Source organism: Saccostrea cucullata, unplaced genomic scaffold (genome assembly GCF_032062105.1).
Source record: "Saccostrea cucullata isolate Sc308-1 unplaced genomic scaffold, CSIRO_AGI_Scuc_v1 ctg2024, whole genome shotgun sequence".
Classification (NCBI taxonomy): Eukaryota; Metazoa; Mollusca; class Bivalvia; order Ostreida; family Ostreidae; genus Saccostrea; species Saccostrea cuccullata.
The window spans coordinates 1-26,243 of record NW_026937550.1 but is presented as its reverse complement, the minus strand read 5'-3'; the positions used below and the strand labels follow the sequence as shown (position 1 = coordinate 26,243).

The 26,243-nt window shown below is 32.3% G+C and overlaps 3 protein-coding genes across 3 annotated transcripts; 1 reads left to right on the top strand and 2 right to left on the bottom strand.

Annotated features, from left to right (window-relative positions):
• Positions 1-690: 690 nt before the first annotated feature.
• Positions 691-9,735, bottom strand: LOC134248370 (organic cation transporter protein-like). The gene is made up of 10 exons (XM_062730774.1): positions 9,525-9,735; positions 5,517-5,748; positions 4,394-4,497; positions 3,996-4,150; positions 3,422-3,590; positions 2,730-2,945; positions 2,237-2,463; positions 1,939-2,120; positions 1,587-1,738; positions 691-821 (listed from the first exon to the last, which is right to left on the bottom strand). Exons 1-10 carry the CDS (start codon positions 9,665-9,667, stop codon positions 767-769), a joined length of 1,635 nt encoding a protein of 544 aa, XP_062586758.1. The 5' UTR covers positions 9,668-9,735; the 3' UTR covers positions 691-766.
• Positions 9,736-17,811: 8,076 nt separating this feature from the next.
• LOC134248372 (uncharacterized) lies at positions 17,812-18,894 on the top strand. The gene is made up of 2 exons (XM_062730778.1): positions 17,812-18,380; positions 18,504-18,894. Exons 1-2 carry the CDS (start codon positions 17,812-17,814, stop codon positions 18,892-18,894), a joined length of 960 nt encoding a protein of 319 aa, XP_062586762.1.
• Positions 18,895-23,304: 4,410 nt separating this feature from the next.
• LOC134248369 (uncharacterized) lies at positions 23,305-26,059 on the bottom strand. Its single transcript, XM_062730773.1, has 3 exons — positions 25,918-26,059; positions 24,952-25,206; positions 23,305-23,587 (listed from the first exon to the last, which is right to left on the bottom strand). Exons 1-3 carry the CDS (start codon positions 26,054-26,056, stop codon positions 23,373-23,375), a joined length of 609 nt encoding a protein of 202 aa, XP_062586757.1. The 5' UTR covers positions 26,057-26,059; the 3' UTR covers positions 23,305-23,372.
• Between the last annotated feature and the right edge of the window lie 184 nt (positions 26,060-26,243).

Sequence of the window (26,243 nt, the reverse complement as noted above, 5' to 3'; positions counted from 1 at the left end):
TGTCTTTTCTTGGTATACTTTATTTTATCAAATAAAATATACAATATGACTACGATACTACCCTCATTTTGGGTAGTTTTCACGTGGAAAATGAAAAATTTAAACAAAATACTTGTACATGAAAACGAAAAAAGGGTATATTACATTGTTATGAGAAACTAATTCTTCCGTATTTTTTAAAAGATAAGTCACTATGCCTTATCGATTTTTTAAACATCGAACTCTCTCTCTTTCTCTCTCTCTCTCTGATATTGTATTCAGTTTACAATGATTTATACGTGTAATTTGATATAATTTCAAATAGTCGTAAAAGTTCTAATGGGTTATGATAAAATTAAAATATTATATTCTTAATTATGGAAGGGCACTTCAATAAATAGTGAATTTAATATTATTGGTATCTTTTTATCAAACATTGCCTCAATAATGAACTTTTCTTGTAGACCGAGTATGACCTTTCCCCTCTAAAAAAAGGGAGGGATCCTATATTCGGTATTCTGACAACTGGGAAAAAAATCAAGATAAATATAATATAATGTGTACAAATTAACTTTAGTCTAAAAATCAAGTTTATGTAACGTTTGAAATAATTTTGTTTATAAAATTATCCATGACACATTCCCTGTATCCCATGCATCATCACTCAGTTATACAAAAAATACTGAAATAATAAAAATATCCTGTCTTATTCCTATTCATTTCTTTAGATATATTTTCTTTTTACAAAAGTATACACAGATATACATGTACTATAAATCACATTTCTTCATAGTTTGGTTGATTTGGAAACTTCATAATCTGTTTTTTGTGGGTCTTTCGATCTGTAAAAAATATTTGTACAAGTATGATTTCAAAATACAAGCGCCATCAGTAAAGACATTCACATACATTTTTTTTTTTAAAAGACAGACAAAAATATTTTTATTGTTCATTCTTACTTGATCTGAAAATTAAAGATCAATAAACCTCAGATTTTCTCCGATAATAAAACAGCTTCTTGCCAAGTTAAGTGTTTCTATCACTTTTTGATTTATTTCTTGGCTTTAAACACTCACAAACAGCCAATATAGCCAAACAATTAGTCAACATTGCGAAAATTCCTAACTGTTACGACTCAGATTATTTTGAAAATTTGAGATACAGAGACGTTATCAAGGGCGGATATTAACATTTTCCTAATATATAATCCCTTAATTACAGTCATTTCCACTGGAAAAATACTGGCAAAATGTAGATGTTACTCTTTTGAGTGGATGATAAGGTGATTTGTTTGTGGACTATATATACATGTATCTGAATCTAGGCTCTGGTTCAGTGTACACGTGTTTAATATCCTATAGGGAATTTACATTTAAATTGTACATGTAACTGTAATTGATCTTATTTCTTTAGAGAAGAAAATTAATCTCCTTGAGACTCTTCTGTAAAACTAAAACCTGCATATAATAATCAAGCTAGGTTCGATTATATGTACTTGCTTTGATAGGTAATAAATGTATTTAACCTCTGTTGAAGTACTGAACAATGACGATTCCTGTTTCAAATCCCAGCTCAATTTTCTTGTTAATAAAATTACTTTTATTTACCTGCCAAACTTGACACCGTCCTCTATGGTTTCTGGTAAGGTTTTGTTCAGAGTTTCCGGTAGTAGTAAACAAAGCAGTCCCGCAGTCACTGAGGTAGCACCAAAAATAACCAATGGAAGAGCCTGTCCAAATTTACCCCCAACTAAATCGCCCTGAAAATGCATTTAAAACATGCAACTATGATAAATTTCATTTAATCGGTTTTCGAAGAGTTTGAACTACATTTCACAATATCGATACATGCATTTTAAAAGTATTTACTAATTGAAAAAAATGGAAGAAAATAGATTTTTTTTGTTTATTATGCTCGATCCTCTCTATCCGTTTTCTTATGACTATGCAGTGATCTTACCGATGAAGCGACATAAGGCGCTAGCATGCCGCCGATTCTTGCGATGCAGGAACTCGAACCCATACCCGCATTACGCACTACTGTAGGAAATAGCTCCGCTGAGAAAACATAGACCACACCAAATGCACCGGAGGATCCGATCTTGCCGATGATGGCTAGTGTGAGAGTTATAGGTTGCAGAGCTGAAGGATAATATTATTTTATTTAATTCTTTGCTACTTTTTTCGAAAATTGAAACCCGTCTAATAAACGTAAGTAGTAATATAAAAATTTAGCACTTGAATATAGCGAAACTCACATTCATCTCCGAATAAGACGGAAAATATGGTGGACAGACAAGCAAGTCCACCCACCACCATGAAGGCACAATGAAGCTTCTTCCTGCCAACTTTGTCCAGGAGGAAAACAGAGAGGGCTGAGGCGGGAAACTCCACGACAGCCAATAGAAAGAAGTTCAGATAAAAGTCCCCGCCCATATTCCCGGCATGCATTGTGACTCCGTAATACATCATCGATACTACGGCCCTTCGAAGGCAAAGAAACCAAGATAATTATGTTTTATGAAAATTTAACATTGGGATCGCTTAATCCTGTACATGTTTGAATTTATATCTTAAATGATAAAAATAATATTGATTATTTACGCCAGAAAACATAGTTTTGCAAGTTATAGGAAGATGCATGAGTTAAGGTCATAGAATAGGATGATTCCTGTTGGATCCGCTTCCCATTTATTACTGTCAGCGTGCAAAATTCTGAAGTAACTTTGTTTTGAAGTTTTGAGCACTTACCAATTGAAATAAAGAATGAGTGTTCGAATCAATAAGACCCTGTGACTGAACAAATGCCAGATCCGCGCCTCTGTTGATTTTGGTTCCTCCTTTGTGACCTTGAGAAGTTTTTCATCGATGTTGACCTTGTTGACCTTGGCCACTTTACGTATGATGGCGTCAGCGTCTGAGTGTCTCCCCTGACTAATCAACCATCGGGGTGACTCTGGGACAAACCTAGTGAAGTTCAAGGTTAGACGTTAGAAAAAAAATCACAGGAATTTAGGTAGAACTGTTACAGTAGGGCATCTCGTTCATATGTTGATTTATATTCTGTTTTTTTTTTTTTATACATGTATTTAGCTAGAGAGAATACAAATAATTTGGTGATTTTAAAATTATGAATAACAATGTATGTACATTTAAAAGCAAAACAGTATTTTTTCTATAAATGAATAAAAAACATCATAGATGTATAAAAATGATAACCGTGAATGAACGAAAACGTTTTATATTTAAGTATCTAAACATTTTTTTTTTCGCAAGTATCCATTTAATTTAAGAAGAACTCAAACATGCACTTATTCATACTTTAAAACTCTTAAGTTGGAAAAAAAAAATCAAGGGCATTTTAAAAGAATTAATGAATTCAGGAATACTATGTGGTTTACTTTTCAGTAGCCTTCTTTTGATCTACGTATATTTTACTTTACCACCAGTAAGTCAGGTATAGAGCACAGGGCGCGGCGACTGCTATACTGATGTACTGCCAGTCCCTCAGAAGGTACCCCACGCCGGCTAAATATAGCAGACCAATAGTAAAGAAGACGTGAATCACGATCCCCGCCCACACACGCTTAGATGGGCCAACCATCTCCAGACCTGTGAAACATGACGGTAACATTACATCTAAATTTCTAAAGAAGGTCAGGAAAGGTAAGGTATTTGTGAAAGCATCTAATTGATTATTGAACAAGCAAAATTAAACTTTATATTTAATACTTGATCTATTAACAAAACATTGAAAACGGCCACAATAACGAGTTAACAGTTCTCACAACATACCATATGTTTGTTTAAAATTCCACAAAAGATGCCTATCATGTAGAATGAAGGATGCCTGGTTTTAAATGTAAATCTTATTTTTTTATGTATGTATGTAAAAATCTTCATACGACTAACACATGACTGCAACTCCCTTGAATATCTAGGACTAACTTTTAAACGAATTGACTTATTATGAAAGGAATTTTAATATAATGTTTTCTGAATCAAATACTTCCTTACCCAATACACAACAGATCATGAAGGCCCCGTGGTTGGCGGCCCCGATGATGAATTCCAGGACGACAAAACTGATGTACTCCGGGGCCCAACATACACCAAAGGCCGCAGCCACCAGAATAACGAAAGTCAAGTACAGACCCTTCTTACGACCGATACTTTAGGTGAGAAAATAAAAGAAATATGCAATAAAATGACAAATTATAACAGTTAAGGGTTAGAATATATTGAGATTTTCAATAGAAATAAAAATGGGATTTAAGAAAAAACAAAGAAAGAGGATCATGATAACCCAATAAGTACATCTCGGCCGATTTGAACCTCATCTTAATGAAGTTGACGGAATCGTTCGAAGTTTTCCGAATGTATGATAAAAATGCAGAGATCAGCACGTGACTTACATATCAGAGAGAACTCCGAACCCGAGATCACCGACCAACACTCCGAAGTAGAAAATCATCTTAGCATGAGATGTAAGTAAAGCGTCATCACACACTAGGTCCATCTAAAAATGGAACATATTTCATATTTTTATCCGTTCGAAGTCGGATAAATAATACAATTATCAATGCAATACTTCAATTTTTTTTATCAAGAAGACAAAAAATAATGATCAGTTTTCAGTAGTTAAATGTAATTAATACGCAAGTTTCGAGATTATCTCCCTTGGTGCGCTCTTTTTTTGAGGAGGGGAGTTTTGTTGCCGCGTAAACAAAAAGGTGGGACAGATATTTGATACTGTGTATGTTGGATATTTTGCATCATCGATATACCGGTTTATCATAACTACACGATTGTCAGGATGCACTCTACAACTTGAGAATAACTTAATTAAAGTAAAGGCATCATTTCTGAAGCAAAAAAAAAATCGAAACAAAAAAGAAAATATCAGTGGATTTGAGACTTTTCGGACGCGGGAAGAGATATGGACCTCTAATAAATAGGGTGCACATGCATCTGATTACGTCAGGAATCTTAATGACATATTGATTCTTTTCCTTGTTATGACTTAAAAAACGTTAAGTTTTCAGAAAATGTTCGTACAATCAAGAAAATTGGTTACCTTTTATAAAGACTACGACGTTTCTTTCGTTTTCAAGTACCCGAAAATTAATAGTAGATTTGTTAATATGCATAGTTGAGCTTGATAAATCATCAAATGCATCACTGCTTAACATTTTTATCTTTCTATAACATTTAATAAATTTTAAGAACCATAATATCATTCTTTTATTAATGCAAGTTTGTATGTACAGAGACAACCTGTCCCACCTCCATGCTGGAATGGGTACTTTTTGCGCCTCTATCGTAGGAGAATTACAATCTCACAACTCGCGTATTGTAGTACCCCATATTTTGAATTTTATAACAGTCATGGCAATATTTAAAATGAAAAAGGGTTGAAAGTGTGAATGCAAGAATTAAATGCTGACTGTTTTTCTCATTGATTCCAAAAGCTTTTTTATATGTAGAACTTTAACAATACAATAATTTATCATTTTGAAACTAAAATTGTCGTTATACCTTGGAAGTGAACGTTGACTTAAATACGGAGGTCTCGTAAACCCATTCTGTGCATTTCTCTTTGGTGAAGTTTGCCGAATTTGAATTCCCCGCGTCATTTCTAACATACATATAACATTGACTGTAGTCCAAAGTCTCGTCATCAGATCTCGGAATGGTCAAGTTAATGAGATCTTGGTGAAAGGAACTCTGTATTTCATACGTATCATTGGGATACGACAGAATTTTACACCTGAAACAGGGAAAGAAATAATGTTAATTGTTTTCTCCTAGCAAATCTGGGCGCCCGCATGCCGCAGCTGTTAGAGTGTCTGCTATAGAGTCGCAAAGTAATGAGTCAATCCTTACGCCGTGGGCTCGAATCCTACGGTCGCACGTGGAGACCGATCCTTCGGATGACACCATGAAAACCGAGATCCTGTGTCGCAGTAGGTGCTGCTTAATGGCCCTGAGTACCGAGCATAGGACAAGATTTGGTTTATAAGCGTCTCAATTGTTTTATAACAAATTAAAAGCTTTAGTTCTTTTAAAATTGTAGCATATGTATTTTGAAAATTATCATATATATATATATATATATATATATATATATATATATATATATATATATATATATATATATATATATATATATATATATATACTGTACATGTACGAGGGGCTATCAAAAAGTTCGTGAACTAGCGCCATAAAATTAAAACCGCTTTAGGTACATGAATGAATTTTAAAATATCTAGTTTGCATCATCTTTTTTATCTATAGAATAAACCACAAATAATAAATTTTATATTTTAATAAATTAGTAATGTTTTTGTAAGCAGTGGTATGTCCATGCGGCGCAACCTCGAAAACGACGTTTTTTTCGACCAACATGCAACTAAGAAAAACTATTATGATATGAACATTTGATATCCAAATATCCCGTTAATTCAGGTATGTGTTGGGAGACTATTGTTCCATAAAATATTAAATTGTTACCTCATTCTGGAAGTTCTATGAAATTTTTTCGTAAATTTTACATGGAGTATCCAAACAAATATTGCCTTGAAAATGACGTCAAAAGGGGGAGGGGTTTCCTTTTCCAACATTCTATAACGTTTTGCCCCTAGAAAAACTGGTACATACACCTAGGAAATGTTTAAACTGGCTACGGAGAAATAATGTGCAACCAGATTACTTGTTTTTAATGCCAAAATAGATTCAGAGAGAAAAGGAATGCACAGTTAATGTCGATTTGTAGTTAGGTGTGAAAAATCAATCACGTCAAAAAATGACGTTGATCATGTGTTGTAGATATTGAACTCCAAAAAGCAAAATATGCTGGCACAATCAAGCGAGGATCTCTGCCATTGTATAAATCTATTTGCAATAGTATATGCATTGAAAGCCGCTGTTCATGACATTGTAAAGTCTTATAAACAAAAAGGATTGAAGTCATTACTCAGCTCCAGGGAATCTCATCAAAATAAATGTATGAGGTAGAAAAAACAGACATTGAAAAACAATGACGCTGTCGGACGTCATAAAAATAAACGGCGACGGCGCCGGGTTATGATATAATATCGTTTTTATTTCATAATAATTTGGGAAATAATAAACATATCAAGCTAAAATTTTCAACATTTCTTTATTTTTTGTTGTTTTATGTTCCTTCAAAATAATGTAAGCTCAGATTACATAGTACTAATTTTATAGACTTAGTCCACGAACTTTTTGAAAACCCCTCGTATATATAAATGTATTATTATCGGAAGAATTGTTTTTCGAGTAAATGTTGGACAACACTGTTCAAGTGATTCTAATTAAGACAAGACAATCTGGATGTACCTTTTGTTCTTGTTCATTTCTTGTTTTTATCTCTTAATTTTTTCTTTCCTTCGTTTTTTTTTTTTTTTTTTTTTTGGGGGGGGGGGGGGGTGCGTGTGTTTTAATTGTTGCTGATCTATTTTAGATTAATTTGTTTCGGTCTTTTGTTCCCTACCGATGAATCAGGAGGAGACAATGTCTGTCTGTATTTGTTTAAAACTTGACTAGCTTCGCATATTTTCTAAAAGCTTATTAATAATCTGTAAAATTTACACTTTAATCTGTAAAATTTACACTTTAATCCGAAAATTTACAGATTAAAGTGTAACTGTTACACTTGAAAACTTGAAAGCGTACAATTTACAGATTAAAGTGTACAATTTACAGATAAATTAAGTGTAAATTGTACAGATTTAAATGTAAAACTTACGGATTAATGTGTAAATTTTACAGATTTATGTGTAAAATTTACAGATTAAAGTCACTGTGTAAATTTAACAGATTAAATTGTAAAAGTCACAGATTAAAGTGTAAAATTTTCAGATTGAAGTGTATAGAATATTAAAGAAAAAGATTTGTGTCCAAGTGGCGCTAATATGCTTCCGTATGCAGGTATTGAGATAATTTTGGTTATCCGAGATATTTTAATGAAATTATTGCATCTTTTAGTGGGAACCAAATAACATCAGCCGGTAGAGGATTAGTATTACATGTACTAAGGCCATACACTCACAATGCATGGGTTCTCTGGTTCCCTTTTAATAAGATTTTTTTTGGAAAACGAAATGATGTCTCTGGAGTTGTTTTTTTAATCTGTAGATTATTTGGATCTTTGCGAAAACAATGTCAAAATTGAAATAAAAATATATACCAGGTATATATGCAATAATAATCCACGTGGGGAAAAAGAATACTCTTTTTTATTAAACATTATGATTTTGTTTATCTTTTTGAATTACAGATCTCTTTAGCCTTTTGACGTCATACTTTTGAAACTAGAATCCAGTTTTTATTCTATGACGATTTTATCGGTCAGCAGATAATTTTAAGTACGAAAAATGGGTCGAATTCTTTTGTGAGGTCAAATTTTCAAAAGGAACACAGGTCATCTCAATATATAAAGTGTACTTGAAACTGACAACGTGGCTCATTGCTAGGTAAATAAAATAATTCAGTAGATACTTCAAAACACCAAAAATTAACATACTCTGTATTTTAAGCTGCACATATGTAAATAATCAAATTATACAAACTCAAATCTGAATTCGGCACGTTTTTTTTTTATTTACTTTAATGTCGATCTATTGATATTCATTTTTAGCTACATGAATTAAATTATGAAAATGTGATTTTTCTTTATTTCTTGCTTCTTGAAAACATCACAAACCTTAATAGTATTATATTGATTAAATTGCGTAATTACCATGCATTTTTTTTTTTCGATTTGTTTAATTTCGTATTCTTTATTGCCCTTAAGAACTTGAGATGAAAGTTATACTTTTTTTTAATGAATAAAAGAAATGATATGAACTTCTCATTAATTTTTTTAAAAAGTTTATTTTGTCAAGGAATTCATTGAAAGTGTTACTAAGAAAATCTTTTAAAATTATTGAAGTGTGAAAAAACATTTTCTTGAATTTACATTTAAGGGTATTAAGAGAAAGAGCAATGTATTTAAAATGCTGAATATAGATGCGCTGAAATTTTTCTTTTTAACTTGAATTTGATTTTAGTTATCAAGCATTGTAATAGCATCCTTTGAAGAAATATGCTATTTATAAATCCTTTCTTTTTAATTGGTATTTTTCATTATCACAGAACTGTTTATGTAATAATGTCTTGTTACATTTTCTTTAAGCTGTCTGTACGTTTTCTTATTCATAAGAAGAATATACCGTAAATCAAAGTCAATCACTTTTAATTTGATTTAGAAATCTTTTCCTACCCTTATTTTTATTGTCAGTGCCTTTATACAAATTCTTTTAGCTTACTTCTTTTAAAAACTACTCATTAACAGCATAGAATAAGAATGTTAACTTTTTAAAATATATATATATAGGTTTTTTTTTGATGGACAATAAATGAGGAATTTAGATTGGCAATGTTTTTTTTTTTCGTTTTTTTTTCAATCCTTGCACATGAATTAAAAACTTTCAAAACAATTTGAGATAGAGAGATAGAGAGAGAGAGGAGCGTAGTTACCTATGTTTGGGAGTTTCCATGATAATTACCAGGCCCATCATGAAGCAGGCGACGCTGATGGCGGGAATACATAGCAGCAGATACAGTCTCTTCTGGTACCTGCCGAACTCTCCCAGGTGATACAGAATGTCATCAAACTTCATGCTCCTTCCTCACTGTCCCCCCGAGGTTACTGTTTGTGGGGACCGCGCTATCAGCGGGCACCTCTTGACGATTACATGGTCAGATAATTTTTAAATAAACATTGGACTTTTTGTTTAAACACCGCTATCTTCAGTCGTGAATTCATCTTAGGTGCGCAAATAGGTGTCTGTATAACGAGAGATTATTATTCAAGTTTTAGAAAAATGGACTTATTAAGGTTGATTTTAATTCTTCCTAAGAAATTAAAAGATTGGTCACTGCAAGTGTTAAAATAAAAAATACATGTACGTTTGTCATTAATTACGCAATCCAAAAACAAAACAGAAAACTATTTCCTCTGTTTTAAGGAAATTGCCCTCTGGTATTAACAAAATCAAACAAAAGTAGAATATTATATGATATTTATTAAAAAGACGTAAAAATTTATAGCTTCTAGTATATAGATGATCTAGTGTCAAAACCAAACTGGTTTAAAACATTTAGAGGGAAGATGGACAATACATATTTACATAAAATGATAGGGACACTTTACGGGGTAAATTTCATCTCAAAGACAATATCTGATACAGCATTTATGACTTCATACATCTTAAAGATATATGTAAGAAAAATCTACGGGGTTAATTTCCAATCACAAATGTCAATGATACAGTTTATACACAGTAAATCAAAACTATGTTACAACACACTTTAAAAAATTACGCACTTTGAATTTGGAAACAAATCAATGCACTTTGAAAAACTAGAATTTCTTTTCAAAGTACGTTAATATTGACCATATTAACGTACTTTGAAAATAAAATGTGTATGGTCGATATTCTTGCAAATCTTATTTTTCCATACTTTGAAAATTCTTTATCTCTGAAATGTTTTGCTGTGCTGATTTTTTTTTTTCAAGTTTGCATGTGTTTTATGTAAACTAAAATTTATTGAAAGTTTTTTACACCATACCAGTTATGCAAATACATATATTTGGTTTTTAACATAGGTATCGGCACCGGGAAGGGGCTTAGGCACACACATTTTTGTAAAGATATACATAATATAGACATTGAGAACTGGGGCTTAACTTTTGCCTTTCCACTTTCAAAAGGCTACCGAAGGCTATGTATATGAAAGAAAGAGTTAGACTGACAGATTATCTACTCGTTTTCTCTTTGTTTTTAATGAAGTTAAATCAATACATGTAAATTAAAACGTTTTTCGAAACATATAATTATTACAAACTAATTCTGTCAATAACTAAAATCTTAGTCTAAAACTTTTGTTCTATAATATTTTTTTTTAAAAGTGCGTTAAATTTCTCCATGGTAAAAAATGTTGACGTACACTCTTAACGAACTTTGATTTTTTTTTTGCGTAATTTTTTCGAAGTGCGTTGCCACAAAGATAAAGCATCAACACTGATGATATTGAGACCCCCCCCCCCCGCATAAAAATATCTTTGATACACTATTTACAATTTGCAAAATCTTAAAAACCTAAAGCCGAGTTTAAATTTCCCCTCAAAATGACATTGATACAATTCATATACATGTACAGTTATCCAAAGCTAAGGCAAAAATCTTGATGATAGCAGAACTTTACAGGGTGAACCCCCACCCCACTCCACCCCCCAAGAAATTCACTAAATACAAGTATTAACGACTGGTAACATTATAAGATGGCACAAATCTACAGAGTAAATTTCCTCTACAAAATAAAATCCATTGATACAGTTGGTATACAGTAATTCAAAGCAAAAACAACCATCTTGATAACGGCAAAGACTTTATGGGGTAAACCCCCCCCCCCCAAGAAAATAAAAGAAACAATATTACAACTCTTCAAAGCAGAGTTAATTTTCTCTCAAAATGACAATGAAGCAAAAGCAACCATCCTTATAGCAAGTCTTTATATGGTAAATCACTATAAACTGTACATGATTTTCGAACACTTCAAAGATAGCAACAATCTATAGAGTCAATTTCCTCTCCAAAATGATACTGCCACGGCTCATAAAGTATTTCAAAGCAAAGACAATCATCTTAAATAGCATGATTTTACGGACTAAATTCTCCCCCAACATGTATAACTGATGTATAATTTTTTACTTTAAACATCTTAAAAATAGCCCAGGGTTATTTTCCTCTCAAAGAGACATGATACAGTTAATACACACTAATTCAAAGTTTAAGCAGCCACACTGACGATATCGAGACTTTACGGGGTAAAATTTTCCAATCCCCCCCCCGAAGAAATTAAATATTAAGCAGTATTCACCCCTCTCAGAAAAAAAAAAACAAACATTACTCTATGAAAATAACACAGAGTTAATTTCACTCAAAAAATTACAATGAAGCAAAAGCTAACATCTTACAAGGAAGACGTTACAGGTAAATTCATCTAAAAACAAACAAAATCTCTGATATATGCAGTATCAATGATTCGAGAAAACATTGAAAATAACGATTTACAAGGTAATTTCCTGTATAAATATAATATTTGCACTTCTACTGATTAAGAAACAGAAACACCATCTTTCAGACATCAAGACTTTACGGATATATAAATCAAATCACTGATTTAGATTCTATGCTCCAAAAATCTTCTCTCAAAACATTTGACTGATACAATTTATATAATATATAGAAAAATAACATTACGTTTTAAAATAACAGATATCTACGGTGTAAATACCCCCTACAGAGTGTCAATGACACAGAAAATATTATATTCAAAGTATAAACAAACACTTCAACTGAATGATAGACAGACAGTGCGGGGTAAAATTCTCCCCAAAAGAGTATCATTGGCACAGTTCACAGTAAGAAAACAAACATAATATATTGAAAACAGCAGATCATTACAGTAATAAAATCTCTTAAAATAAATTGATATAGTATACACTTTTTACAGGAAAATTCCATACATATTACAGTGTACTTCTTATTGACAAAGAGACTTTCGAGGGACAATTTCATCCCAATATACAATATATGTAATTAATATGTATTCCATAAAAAGACACCATTAGGGAAAGGAAACCAGGTTATATTGTCCCTCATTTTGTGGAGTCCGACGCAATTATTTCTGGAATGGTTTAAGTGACGACTGGATATAAAAGTGACGGTTTTCTGCTTATTCGGAAAATAACAAAACCAAGACCAAACCTTGAACGAAGAAGGTATTTTTACAATTACACAATTATGCATATGTTAAGATAAATCTAATTTAGGCAGTGCATGTATCTGCATGTGAATTTTATATTTCCTTACCTACAGTTCTATGAGGATTTCGGACCTTAGTCACACTTGTTGTTTTCTTTATTGTGTGAAATGCTCAAACTTTAATAACGATCTTTTTCATTTGCAGTAAAACTATCTGTACATGATATCAGTTACATGTACCTCTCTGAACCCCCCCCCCCCCCTTAAAAAAATTAGGGCGCTAGTAAATGTATTAATTGTATGTTCTGTCTGAACTTATCTGAATCCAAATTGTGCACAATTCAATAGTATATGATTTGGACTTATATCAGAAATGGACATCATTCTCAAATAAAAGTTATGTTTTTCTGAATGTATCTGTAGACAGTGGGTACGTGTTCTTTAGATGTATGAAATTTCCAAACAAAAAAAAAAAAAAAAAAAAAAATAAAAAATAAAAAAAAAAGAACTATTTTTCTATTTTACCAAAAATTGTGCAAACACATTCTGTTCGACAGTAGTGTACAACATGTAATCCGACATGGCTGAAATAAATGCCCATGGCATACCTTTATTTTATTATTTTATACCTGTCAGTGTATTGAATTATATGCATGGGCTTTTAATTTAAGAATTTGATAAAAAGAAATCAACGTTCCAAAATCATCATGAGGATCCTATACGCTTTCCACCCAGAATATTGACTTTACCTGTGCTTGGTTGACGTACTATGCGGTCATGGAGGTATCCTTGAGTAAGGGTGAGTTACCTTTAAATCATGCTATGTTACAACGCACTTTGAAAAATTACGCACTTTGAAAAAATTTTTCAAAGTGCGTTAAAATTTGGGACCAAGCTAACGCACTTTGAAAAATTTTTTTTTTTTTCAAAGTGCGTTAATATCGACCATATTAACGCACTTTGAAAAAATGTAAAGATTGATCAATATTCCTTCAAATAATTAGTATGATAAATAACAGATCCTGGTTTAATAACTTTTTATGATAACGTCACTGTAGGACCTGAGATATTGACGTTTTAAATATTTAAAGTTTTGATAAAATAAAAGGGAAAATTAAAGGGTCTTGAAAAAAAGAGTGACGATTGTTTAAGTTCACTAATTCGTTTCTTCTTTTTTTTTTAATTCTAGTCTTTGATAAGTAGATGTTAAAGGTCTATAGGGGGTACTAACAAAGGACAGCTTCAAGCAACTTATCATTTATCATAATAAAAAGGGGCCAATTTGATTGTTCAACACTATGAAAATTCTTTCTCTCTCATACGTTTTACTGTACTTAAAAAATTATAGTTTTCATCTGTTTTGATTAACTCATTTATTATTGAAAGTTTTCAAAGTCATACCAGTTAGGTAAATACATAATTATATGAATGCTTTGAGTATAGCATAGACATCGAGACTGGGCGAAGGGCCAGGGGAGGGGATGGGGGCTAATCCCCTCCTCTTATTTTGGAAAGATATATACATCGTATAAACATTGAAAATGCAGCATACCCTTTCTAGGTTTATTGCTCCCCTACCCCGTTTGTTACCGACACCTATGTATTGGAAAGATAAAGATTTGGACTTAGGGATCTTATACCCTTCTTCTCCTCTTTTTGACGGGAGTAAATCAATTCATTTTTGAGGTTAGGGCTAGGCTTAGTTTTTTGAAAGAAAAATAACAAATAAAATCTTTCTATGAATAAAATATGATTTTTTTTTTCAAAGTGCGTTAAGTGTCTCCATGGTAAAATATATTGATGTAGACTCTTAACGCACTTTGAAAAAAATTTTCAAAGTGCGTTGATTTGGTCCCAAATTTAACGCACTTTGAAAAAAATTTTCAAAGTGCGTTGATTTTGTCCCAAAAATTACGCACTTTGAAAAAATTTTTCAAAGTGCGTAATTTTTTCAAAGTGCGTTGCCACAATGCTATTTGAAGATGGGTGTCATTGTTCTGAAATACTTTATGAGCCGTGCTAGTATTATTTTTGGAGAGTAAATTGACTCTGTGCATTGTTGCTTTTTAGAAGTGTTTTAAAAACATGAATACTGTACATGTATTAGTGATTTTTTTATCCCGTAAAGTCTTGTCGTCATCAACATAGTTGTTTTCGATTTGAATTACTCTATACCAACTATATCAAAGTTAATTTTTGGTTTAATGATTCACGTACTTAATACAGCAATTTTGTTAGTATGATATTTTTTTACAAGAAAAAATATTTAGAAGAAAGATAACTTCTCCTCACAGATGTATTTTTTTCCTACAACCACATACAATAATGTGATTTTCTGACTTAGGAAGCATTGCTTCTAGGGATGTGAACGAGTACCCGGTTAACCGGGTACTCGATCGAACGTCCGAGTATCGAATACTAAAATCGGTACTCGGTTACTCGGATGTATATTTTTGAATATTTCGTAGATTATTTATTAATGCAATAAACAATCTGTTTTAAAACGTAAAATGCTCATTGTACTTGTACATACAGTAATTAGGGTTTCCCACACCTCTAAATAACAGTTATCGCCTTTGTCAGCGTTTATATAGTAATTATCGTGACCAAGCACCTGCTACCTGGCCTTCTCACCTTTGGCTGTCTTCTACCATTATTTTTGATTTGCTTTGTTTGTTTTCACTGAACATCGTTTAAGGTCTATTGTGTTTAAATAAATTAGACAATTTTGTCAATTTTCCGATAAGCCGTAAGTTCTCGGAAAAGAGACAGATATTACACGTGCGATTGTTGATATGGTTTTGTTTGATTACACGCCAATACAAATGGTTGAAGGCAAAGGATTTTTAAAACATGATGCCCATCGTTGCACTAACCTACAAAATACCATCCCGAAATACCGTATAATGTAGGAGTGAAAAAGTGTGCGAAAATCGTAAATCCGCTCTGTTGTGAGAACTCAAGGTCAAGTTCAAGTTGATACTGCACGTAGCTCTGACGACTGATACCTGGACGTCAAACGCAACCAAGAGTTACAATTTACGGAACGAGTTTTTTTTTTTAAACAAAAACAGTGTGAACCACTTATGATTTTATTTCTTGTGTTTATCTGATATTTAAAAAAAGTGCTTATCATTGTTACATCAGAAGTACATCTACGGGTAAACATCCTATCAAAGCATGTGGTTTTATTTCTACAAGAGTTTCCAATCTTTTACAGTCATCAATTTACTTATTCATATTTATTTACACTTTTTACCGAGTACCCGGGTACTTGATCGGAAAAACGTCCGAGTAACCGAGTACTAGAAATTGACCGATTTGACATCCCTAATTGCTTCATAATTTTTTCTGATTTTAATAGGTATGATAATAGGTATTATTTATGCACCTCATATTTTAAATTTAATGTTGTGATAATCAACCGTTACTCTGTGTTCAATTTCTTCATATCATGATCTGACATAAAAATTATTTCTAAAAAAAAAAAAAGAAGCAGCGTTTCATATTTCAATCTTTTTTCCATGTGTCTGTAATGTTATTATTCTTTATGAAAATCAATATTATTAATTTAAAATTCCATAAAGTGAAATTCATAGCAGAGGGTCGGGATCCCTTAAAACAAAATTATGATTGGATTCAATGTTCAGATTCCAGGGTCTGACTGCGCTAGTTAATTGTATATTTAAAAAAAATCATCTGATAAAATTCCCCTCTTTATCTATGGAACTTAGCAAGAGAACTTTAATCATTAAAAGAGTTCCGAGTAAATAAATTCTATGCAAATCTTAATCCTTGGACTTACTGGATCATGTATTAGAAATATAGATTTGAAAATGTTCTTATCTCCATTTAATTTAAACACAATATTTAATGACATGTACATTTTTTACCAGGGGAATAACATATATTCAATATCTTGTTCATATAAACATGCAAGGAGACAAAAAAATGATACCATAAAAGCTTAGGCCTCACTCATCTTTGGTATTTTTAAGGACTCCATATATTACCATGTAACCCCTCTGTCTTTTTGGTATTTTAAGGATTCCATATATTACCGTGTAACCCCTCTGTCTTTTTCGTATTTTAAGGACTCCATATATTACCATGTAACCCCTCTGTCTTTTTGGTATTTTAAGGATTCCATATATTACCTTGTAACCCCTCTGTCTTTTTGGTATTTTAAGGACTCCATATATTACCATGTAACCCCTCTGTCTTTTTGGTATTTTAAGGACTCCATATATTACCTTGTAACCCCTCTGTCTTTTTGGTATTTTAAGGATTCCATATATTACCATGTAACCCCTCTGTCTTTTTGGTATTTTAAGGATTCCATATATTACCATGTAACCCCTCTGTCTTTTTGGTATTTTTAAGGACTCCATATATTACCGTGTAACCCTTCTGTCTTTTTGGTATTCATCGAGAGGAAGCTTCCTTGTTGAAATCTTCCAGTTTTGAAGAGGTACGTCTTTTATTATCATTTTATTATTCACCCTACGCAAATACAAAACCTGATTTATGATCCTTTTATGACCAGGAAGTCTAAATAAAAGCAGTATTTTTAAGTATAGAATTTAAATTGATGCGTTTATTTTTAAACGGAATATCGATGAGGAGACCTAGGGACCTTTACATATAGCCTAGGACCTGTTTCGATTTATCAAGGAAAAATCATATTAAAAAAAAATTCGGTAGTTTTACTGGTAGGTGAATTATTTTAATTACATATATTAAAAAATGTACTTAAAGAGGATGTTACAGTTTAAATAATAACAAATTATTAAATTAACATTTGATAAACAAATTTATTTCAAAAAACATTATTCAAAGATGTTCACCTTTATCAATTTTTACGATTGATTTTTTTTCCGATCATTTTCAGATTTATGGTTACAAACAAAAAAATCCAACATATTAAAAGTGGATGAGCACTTCTATCAAATTAAACATCGACTTTTATTATTGATAAAAGAATATTAATTGCAATGAAACTGAACGCTACTGTAAGCTTCTCCGAAACAAAATCTACTGAATTTGTTACACCTATAGTGAAAAAAGAACTTAGCGATGGTTACGATTTGGAGGTCGTAGGACTTGCTTCGAATTGGTTTCTTTTCATCCATATACCTGCCTTATGCTGCATTTTCCTCAGTCTGATATCAGCAACAGCCGTTATCATCGTGTCTTTCAGAAGTCAGAGCCGGTCCTTCTTCTCCTGGACGAGAAGTGAGCGATTCGTCGTGTATTTGTCGTTGTGTGATGCCCTTTTCAATGTAACACACAGCATGGATCATCTACAGATGCTCATCACGAAGGAACACGTATATCCTCTAGCACTGTGTGAATTTTATGCGTTCTTTATCGGCGAATTTGTTTCGGCTCAAATTCTGATGACAAATGTAGCAGCTGTTAATGCTTTTAGTCTAATTTATCTGCAAAAACAATTCAAACTCGGCATGTATGACTGGAAACTTTTGATTTATACGTTCGGTGTACCTTTTGTGTTATCAATGTCTGCAGTTGACTTGGGATTTTACGGACCATCTGGATCTTAGTAAGGTTCTTTTGTATATTTCAGTTTATTTTATTATTTTTATTTGAAATTTGAATTAAAAACATAAGATACGTGTACATTAGGTTAAGTTCTCTTTAATCTATTCTATTTTTGTGTCCACAGTTGTTACTTTGACGGCGTAAAAGGAGCATTTGCCAGCATATTTTTTACAACCATTCCGATGACGATTGTACTAGTGGTAAACGTTATGTTGTACATCTCAACATGGTGGAAAATCTTCACCACATCTAGGCATCTAAAAACTATGCTTGGAAGAGAAACCCAAACTCTGGATGCATCTTTCAATGCTGCCAAAATGATGAGTCTTTTTGTGGCGGTCTTCTTCGTGCAGTGGTGGGCCCTTGCCATCGTCAATGTGTGGCAAAATTTTGCGGTGGTTCCTGAGGAATTTCTCACTGTAGTCGTAATTTTTACAAATCTAGGTGGCGTCTGTAATGCAGGTGTTTTTGTCATCATCAGGAAAAGAAGAAGCAAACATACGCCCCAAATTTAAAAAGTTCCAATCAAATGTCTCAATTATAATGTATAATGAGGAGATTTATTTTTCTTCGTTTCCAATCAAAGGAAAAAAGACCCCCATAATATTTTCTCATGGAAAAGAGCGATCTTCTAAAAATTACACGGAATCTCATTGTTTATGATCATCAGCAATATTAAAAATTATATATTTAAAAGAACATGGTATGGTATGTATAACAAGGCAAAATACAAACATTTTAAAAAATCAAATAGGGGTAGAGGGACGCCCGGCGCACCAGCCCTGGATCCGCCTTTGAATTGCATGGTTGTAATTTAAACCTGTCTTGAAAACACTGCTGTCAACATTCTGATCAGCATGATAAATGTATAACCTAAATCATACTCAAGAAAGCTGTATAATAATTTTCAAAAGAACGTAATTTTTTTTCGTGAACAGTAAAGTCAATATCACCTCCATTATGAAGGAGACGCTCCTTTTAATTAGAGGTACATGTATAAATGTTAATTAATCCTCTGAACCATGCCAACTTATGTCGTTATTACTGTTTTTCATCGGAATATATTAATTGAAAATTTTTCATAATATTTTTTTTATTATGATGGAAGACTGATGAATTTTGATGTTCCATATATATGATGGCTCATTATGACGTCATTAGTTTACATGTAATGTCCCTTGATAAAGAACTATATGCAATATATTGCATATATTTGCCCCAACAAAAGTCAAATTTTAAAAATTTCCTGAAATGTGCTGAATTCAATAAATTGTATGAGAAATATAAATTAACAGAAAATATTATAGTGTCAAAGCAGTGTATTCACAATTTTTGTTTTTATGACGTCACAAACTAGTCCGATTTTATATCCTTTTTCAGAAAGAGGACAAAATGAACAAAATTTCAACAATTTTAGCTTTAAAATTTATAGAGCGCAAGTTTGTTCGGGAACAATATTGACATATTTCATTGATATTATAATTCTACACATTACGTCAACATATTGATCCTGAACACACATGCTCTCGGTGACTTTTACTCAAAATATCGACGAAATGTGTACATTTTTTTCTGTAAAATTCATAAAAAACTGAAAGAGTATATATAGTTAGTGTCTCAATTGGCCCCTTATAATGAATATTTTAATTTTACTATTTTACTATTTTAGTGTTTTAGATTTTAATGTTTATTCAATAAATATCAAAGCATAAGTAAAAATATTTATTTGTTAATGTTGTTTTATTCACAAAACGCGCATTATATAATTCTTAAATGAAATAAAAGCGTGTCTGTAGTTGTTTGAACCAAAAACGTAACATGCTCGACCAAAATTGAAAGTAGGAATCGCAAATTATGTAGTCGTTAAACAAGGTAGAATTGCTTGAAATTTCATAAAATGGTCAAAAAAATCACGGTCGTTGGTCGCGTTAGACAGGTGGTCGTTTAATAAAGGTAGAATATATAGGAAAAAGCGTTGGGGGGAATTTTTACGGTCACATGTGACAGTGAGTCGCTTAATACAGTGGGTCGCTATGGCAGTTTTGACTGTATTTCTCATGTCATTTACAGCTAATGAGTGCATATAAATGTGAAAAATATATTGGAAATATTTCTAATATAATCTCTTCTACAAAATAAATTTCAATTAAACATATCTGAGTGTCATTCTAAACTGTTGATTTTTAGGGGGCCAAATTTGGCTCTTATCATATATACTCCTTTACGTCATGTTTGTGGCGTCATTACGTACATATGGCGTCATTATTTATGAAAATATTCAGTGCTTCGAAGTCAGCATATACTCCCCTGTTTAACAACTTAATTAGATATATCTCCATCAAAGTTAGATTTGGGGGGCAAATATTGGTTATTACCGAATAAAGTCCTTTTACGGAGAAAAGTTTATGTGGTTGTTATAACATTCAGATTTAAACAGTAAATTTCTGTAAAAGTATAGATTAGACAAAACACCTTTAGATTCAAACTTAAACAATTAATTTCTTTCAAAGTATCGATTTTATTAGGGAGGAAAAGTCATATCTATCCTAACGAAATATTTTCAACTGCAATTTTTCTTAAAAACGGACGTGGCCGCACTTTTGTACAGTCATTTTTTCTCTTGCATATTAGAAACCAAGGTATACTTGTTCTTTCTGCGAAGTTTCGCACATTTACTCGGATGCAGCCACATCGAAATTTAGACTTGAGAGGAGGAAAACGTCCAAAATAGGTGAATTCCAGAATATTATACCGGTTTTGAACGTTATATACACATAAGGTCACATGAGTTAAGGAAAATTGATACCAATTTTTCACAAAGGGGAACCTTAACAATAAATTGACACAGTTCAAAATATGTTATCGTGCGTTTAATTTTTGCCGATTTTACAGGGCCGCCTCGTTATACATACCGTACCCAGTTTTTTTCAAACAATTCACCAAAATTTCGGGGGAGGTGGGAAAATAAATGTTCCTAATTCAATAGTTTTTTTAAGGTCTTCAATCCCTAATAGGAAGAAATTCTATGAAATTGAAAACATAACAGATATGTTAGCATTGAATGTTCAGTTTATTTAGACATACTTCCCATTTATTACTATAAGTATGTTTAGTTGGATGTGTCCTAATTCATGACCTTGAAATTTGGTAAGAGTTATCTCCCCTTTTTTAATTGATAAAAAAAATCAATTAAAAAAAATTTAGCTGGTAAAAAAAATTGTTTTCAATTACCATTCCTTTTTGTAATATTTCAATGCATCTTTCCACCACAGGATTTATTGATATTCAAATCATTTGAATTTTTATTTTGAAAAAAAGCTTTTCCCCATAGACTTCAATGCAATCTTTGTTAATGAACTACTGCTTAATTAATGAACTTTTTGAAAATTTCTCGTGGGCAATCCTTTTCCACTATAAAATGCTTTAATATAATATCAGAGTATCGTTTAGTTGACGGACATTTAAGGGTAGAGAATTTGGTTCCATTAGAGATTGAAATCCTTAAGTTCCTATTTTATTCTCTTCTATATTTATAAACAATTTGTATTTATAACGTTAAGCAGAACATTCTCCTGCGCCACATATTTGATTCAAGACAAACGATTTTTGCTATTTACTTTTAAATGTAATCAATATTTAAAATTGTTCCACAATTAAACTGCTTCAATTGTTGACTAATGGACTATGAACATATTTTATATGCCATTTTTCAAAGGATATCGGTATTTTGCCGTGGTAACCATGACACAAGTTGACCTGACTCTTATCACGGGATGTGGTCAATGACACAGATTTCAGAAAAAATCTAGCTTTAGACATTCTTTTGAATCGGAGAAAAATATAAGATTATTTAACTACGCACAGGAATTGCTATGGATTGGAGAATGTGCAACATCCTGTAATTATCTTGGTTACAAAGTAATGTCATTTAATATTTGTGTATGTCGTAAATTGTGTATCTTTATATAATACTGTATTTCTCAACTATCACATGAATGAAGGAACTGACTGAAGGTTGTATTGACAAGAAAAAGATCACCACTGTCAGACGTTTGATATCTAGCTAATTTACCTTAAATCTAAACTTCGTATTTTAAAATTAAATTACAGCCAGAGAGCATTTGTTGTAATTGTCCTTATTTTAAAATGCGAGAAAAATGGACTTGTATAATTTAATTTATTTTAAAAGATTCAAATTCTGAAGTTAACCTTGCACAATCAAGTACTGAAATAGGTCAAATGCAGAGATCAAGTGGCCAAGGGGATTGTTACGCTAATAACTTATGAAATGAAAGCAAAAGGTTTCTTACCTACCTTTCTTGGTTCAAAGAGGTTTCAATCGATAAATGATCTTTAGCTAAGGTTTGTAAGGTTTAGCAAAGGTCACATTTAAAATCTCAGCAGAATGTTATTTAACTTGGTGTAGATTTATATGAGGAAAGTGTCTAATCCCTACCTAGTAATTGATATTAAGACAAACAGTATGTCAAAAGTCAATTGCAAGTTCAATGTCTTTAGCGCATGCACTTTGGTATTTTACAATTGTTATTTGCCATGCAATAATATATCAAAAACCTTATAATACACGGTCAAAAATTGATTCTGGTGTACGAACAGACATACATGTACTGTCATACAGGCAGGAAACGGTGGAAAAATGAATCGTATTTGCTACATCATCATAGCTAGGGGTATACGGCGCATATGAAATAAATTGCTTTATTAAACTCTATAATGAATCGTATTTGTTACATCATCATAGCTAAGGGTATACTGCACATATGAAATAGATTGCTTTATTCAACTCTATAGTGAATTGTATTTGCTACATCATCATAGCTAGGGGTATACGGCGCATATGAAATAGATTGCTTTATAAAACTCTATAATGAATCGTATTTGTTACATCATCATAGCCAAGGGTATACGGCTCGTATGAAATAGATTGCTTTATTAAACTCTAAAATGAATCGTATTTACTACATCATCATAGCTAAGGGTAAACGGCGCATATGAAGGATTGATCCCCGTTCCCACTGGAGGTTTCCATCAGATTGGTGGTGGTGTCCGTCCTGAGGTATAGGTCAGATCCCGGCTCCCCAGTATCCCAGTTGAAATACGTAACGGGGCTACCATCATCGTACAAGAAAGGGGCCGAGGAACTGGCTCTCTTTCCCTGGAAATACGTGCTGAAGATGCTCTTCTCTTCTGAAATGGTTGTTTCAAAGTCATTTGAAAAATATTCTTTAATAAATTTTTGGTTAAATACAATCTTAACTTCCCTCCAGCCTTCTTAAAAGTTATAACAGTGTTTTCATTTTGTCATGATTGTGTTAATACAGTTTTGAGAATACGTTGACTTTATTTGGTGTGCATGTAGGTTTTTTTTTCACTAATGTCAATTCTTAATCGTACAACTCTCAGTTAATCTTGGACTTTCAATAAGGCGTGGCATCCTCAACGTTACATAGTTAGCGTCTTAAATTTACTTTGACTGTTGAAGTAGACATGGGATAGAAATTTGAGCGAATGACAACGAGTGTAGCAAATATACAATAACAGTGTCTCGTAAGGCAAAGATGCAAGGCTTAACAATTAAAGGTTCCTTATGTTGTTTATTTCTTAAACAATGAGAATCTATTCGCCATTTGACAGCCGCTAATTATGTAGCGCTAAGAATGCCAGGCCTTACAGAAAGTCCAAGTTTAAAAATTGTACTAGACTAGGTACTTGTAAATGAATGTAAGTATATTAGAATACTCTTTCCCAGATTTTCTCTGCCAAATTAACTTATAGCAAAGTAACAGTTACCGAGTTTTGGTGAAAGATTCCTTCTTAACTGTAAAAAAAAATCATAAAGCTCGCAAGTGTTAAATTGATACTTACTCTTTAGAAGGGAAACTATAAAACTTCCCTTTATTGATGTACAATTCCTAAAGACCAACAGGACTGTATTATTATTAAGTTAAAAATAAATGATGAACTTGACTCAAAGTTTTTTTTATTATCTGGACTTCTGGTATAATGATATTGTCACTGTACTGTTACTTGTTCGTTTTATATCATATCCTTCTAAAATGAATGTATTCCTTGAAATGAGAGGAGAAAATTATTTTTTAAAGTCATTGGATAATGATTAAAGTCACAATTTTATGTTACTTGCAGATGTCTCTTGGTATTACCTTCAATTAAGATAAATTTATACACCAATTTAAAAAGTATTTTTTTAATTACATTCTTTTGGTCATCTTTAAAGGATTGTTTAGTTACCCAAACGGACCAACAAGAATTGCTCAACTCAAAACTTTTTGCTTACATTCCTAGACACAGTTTTTTCCTTTATTCTTCTACCCAGACAGTAAATGTTTTGAAATTTTCCGAAAAATAATTTTTCCACCTACTTACCGACCAAATAATTCTACCCCGAGTCGGGAGGGTAAGCTAACATTATTTCAGAGATGGCATTAGCATTTGTGGCTGTGATAATTTGATTTTATTTTTTACTATAAGGTAAATTTTTTATGAATATAAAAAATATCAACCATTAATCAGCTTATCAAAAGATAGCGTACTTATCTGTTTTACGACAAAGTCGTATATGGCAGGGCTGTTGATGCGTATCAGCTGTGCCCCGTGAGCCTTACACACAGCGTCAGCGCCCAGAACGTTAACTTCCGGTTCCACGTACGTCCTATAGCAGATATCATAAGTTGTGTCGTAGGTGAAGGTCGGGTAGTCGTCACAGTAAAAGGACTTCCGCCGGAGTAAGATGGCGGTGACGAGTGCAATCGATACCAACTGTGGAACACTCCATTCCGTGACTCCAGCTGTTTGTATAAGGAAGATAATATCATTAACTTGTGACCATTCTTTCAATAAAACATAATTTTCTATGTAACGTCTCTATTTAGATTAGACATCCGGCATTATCTATAGCATCAAGAAAAATGAGAAGGGTAGACCTTGATCTTTTTCTTTAATATGTCGATTTATAATTGAAAATGTTCAATGAAAGGCGTGCTTCCCAGCTCCTTTTCACATTTGTGTTGAAGCAGAAACAACTCATTTTGGGTGGTGTATTAAAATTTCTTGGTAAAAAGAATTGGAAGCTTCTATAACTCTTACTTTCCTCCTCGCCGCCCAGACCACACACACCCTCCCACACACACACACACACACTTGAAATCAAAAAGTTAGAAAAAAGATTTTGATTAACAATATTCAAAAAGAAAAAACCATTTTGTATTTTTCTCTCTCAGTTCCTTTTTTTCACCTTATCACACCCACCTTAGGGTTTACATCAACTTTACAGGAGAAATATTGGTTTTAGAATTTTTTTTCTTCTTCCAATTTTTTGATTGCAACTTCTCAAAATGACTCTAATCGCTCGATTATTACGCGAGTCTCTTTATGAACATGTGTACTTTAAAATATCATTAAATTTGAAGATGATAGTTTAAAAGTTTTTTTCCCTGCTCTTAAACTTGATTGTTTTTTTAATTTTGCAAAATTAGAACATCATCAAGTTTGTCGTTTACCGTAATTAGACGTGATCAGAGATAGTCCAGCAGCAGCTATTAGAGCTCTTGAAGCCTGGTTCTGCGCGTTCTTGACCGGAAGTGTCTGCAAGACCAGGAGTATCAAGAAAAGGAGATTCCAAATTCTCAAAGAAGACATTGGTCTTGTCAGTCTGAAAAATTTGAATATAGATTAGGATATAGAGTTATGATCGTAAATTTCTGCTTACATTTACAAAAAATACACATATGAATGTTTAAGTAAATGAAAAAAGTAAGCAAGTATATTCATAACGTAGAACTTCAAACTAAACTTTCATTTTATAATATTTTATTATTGTCTTGAA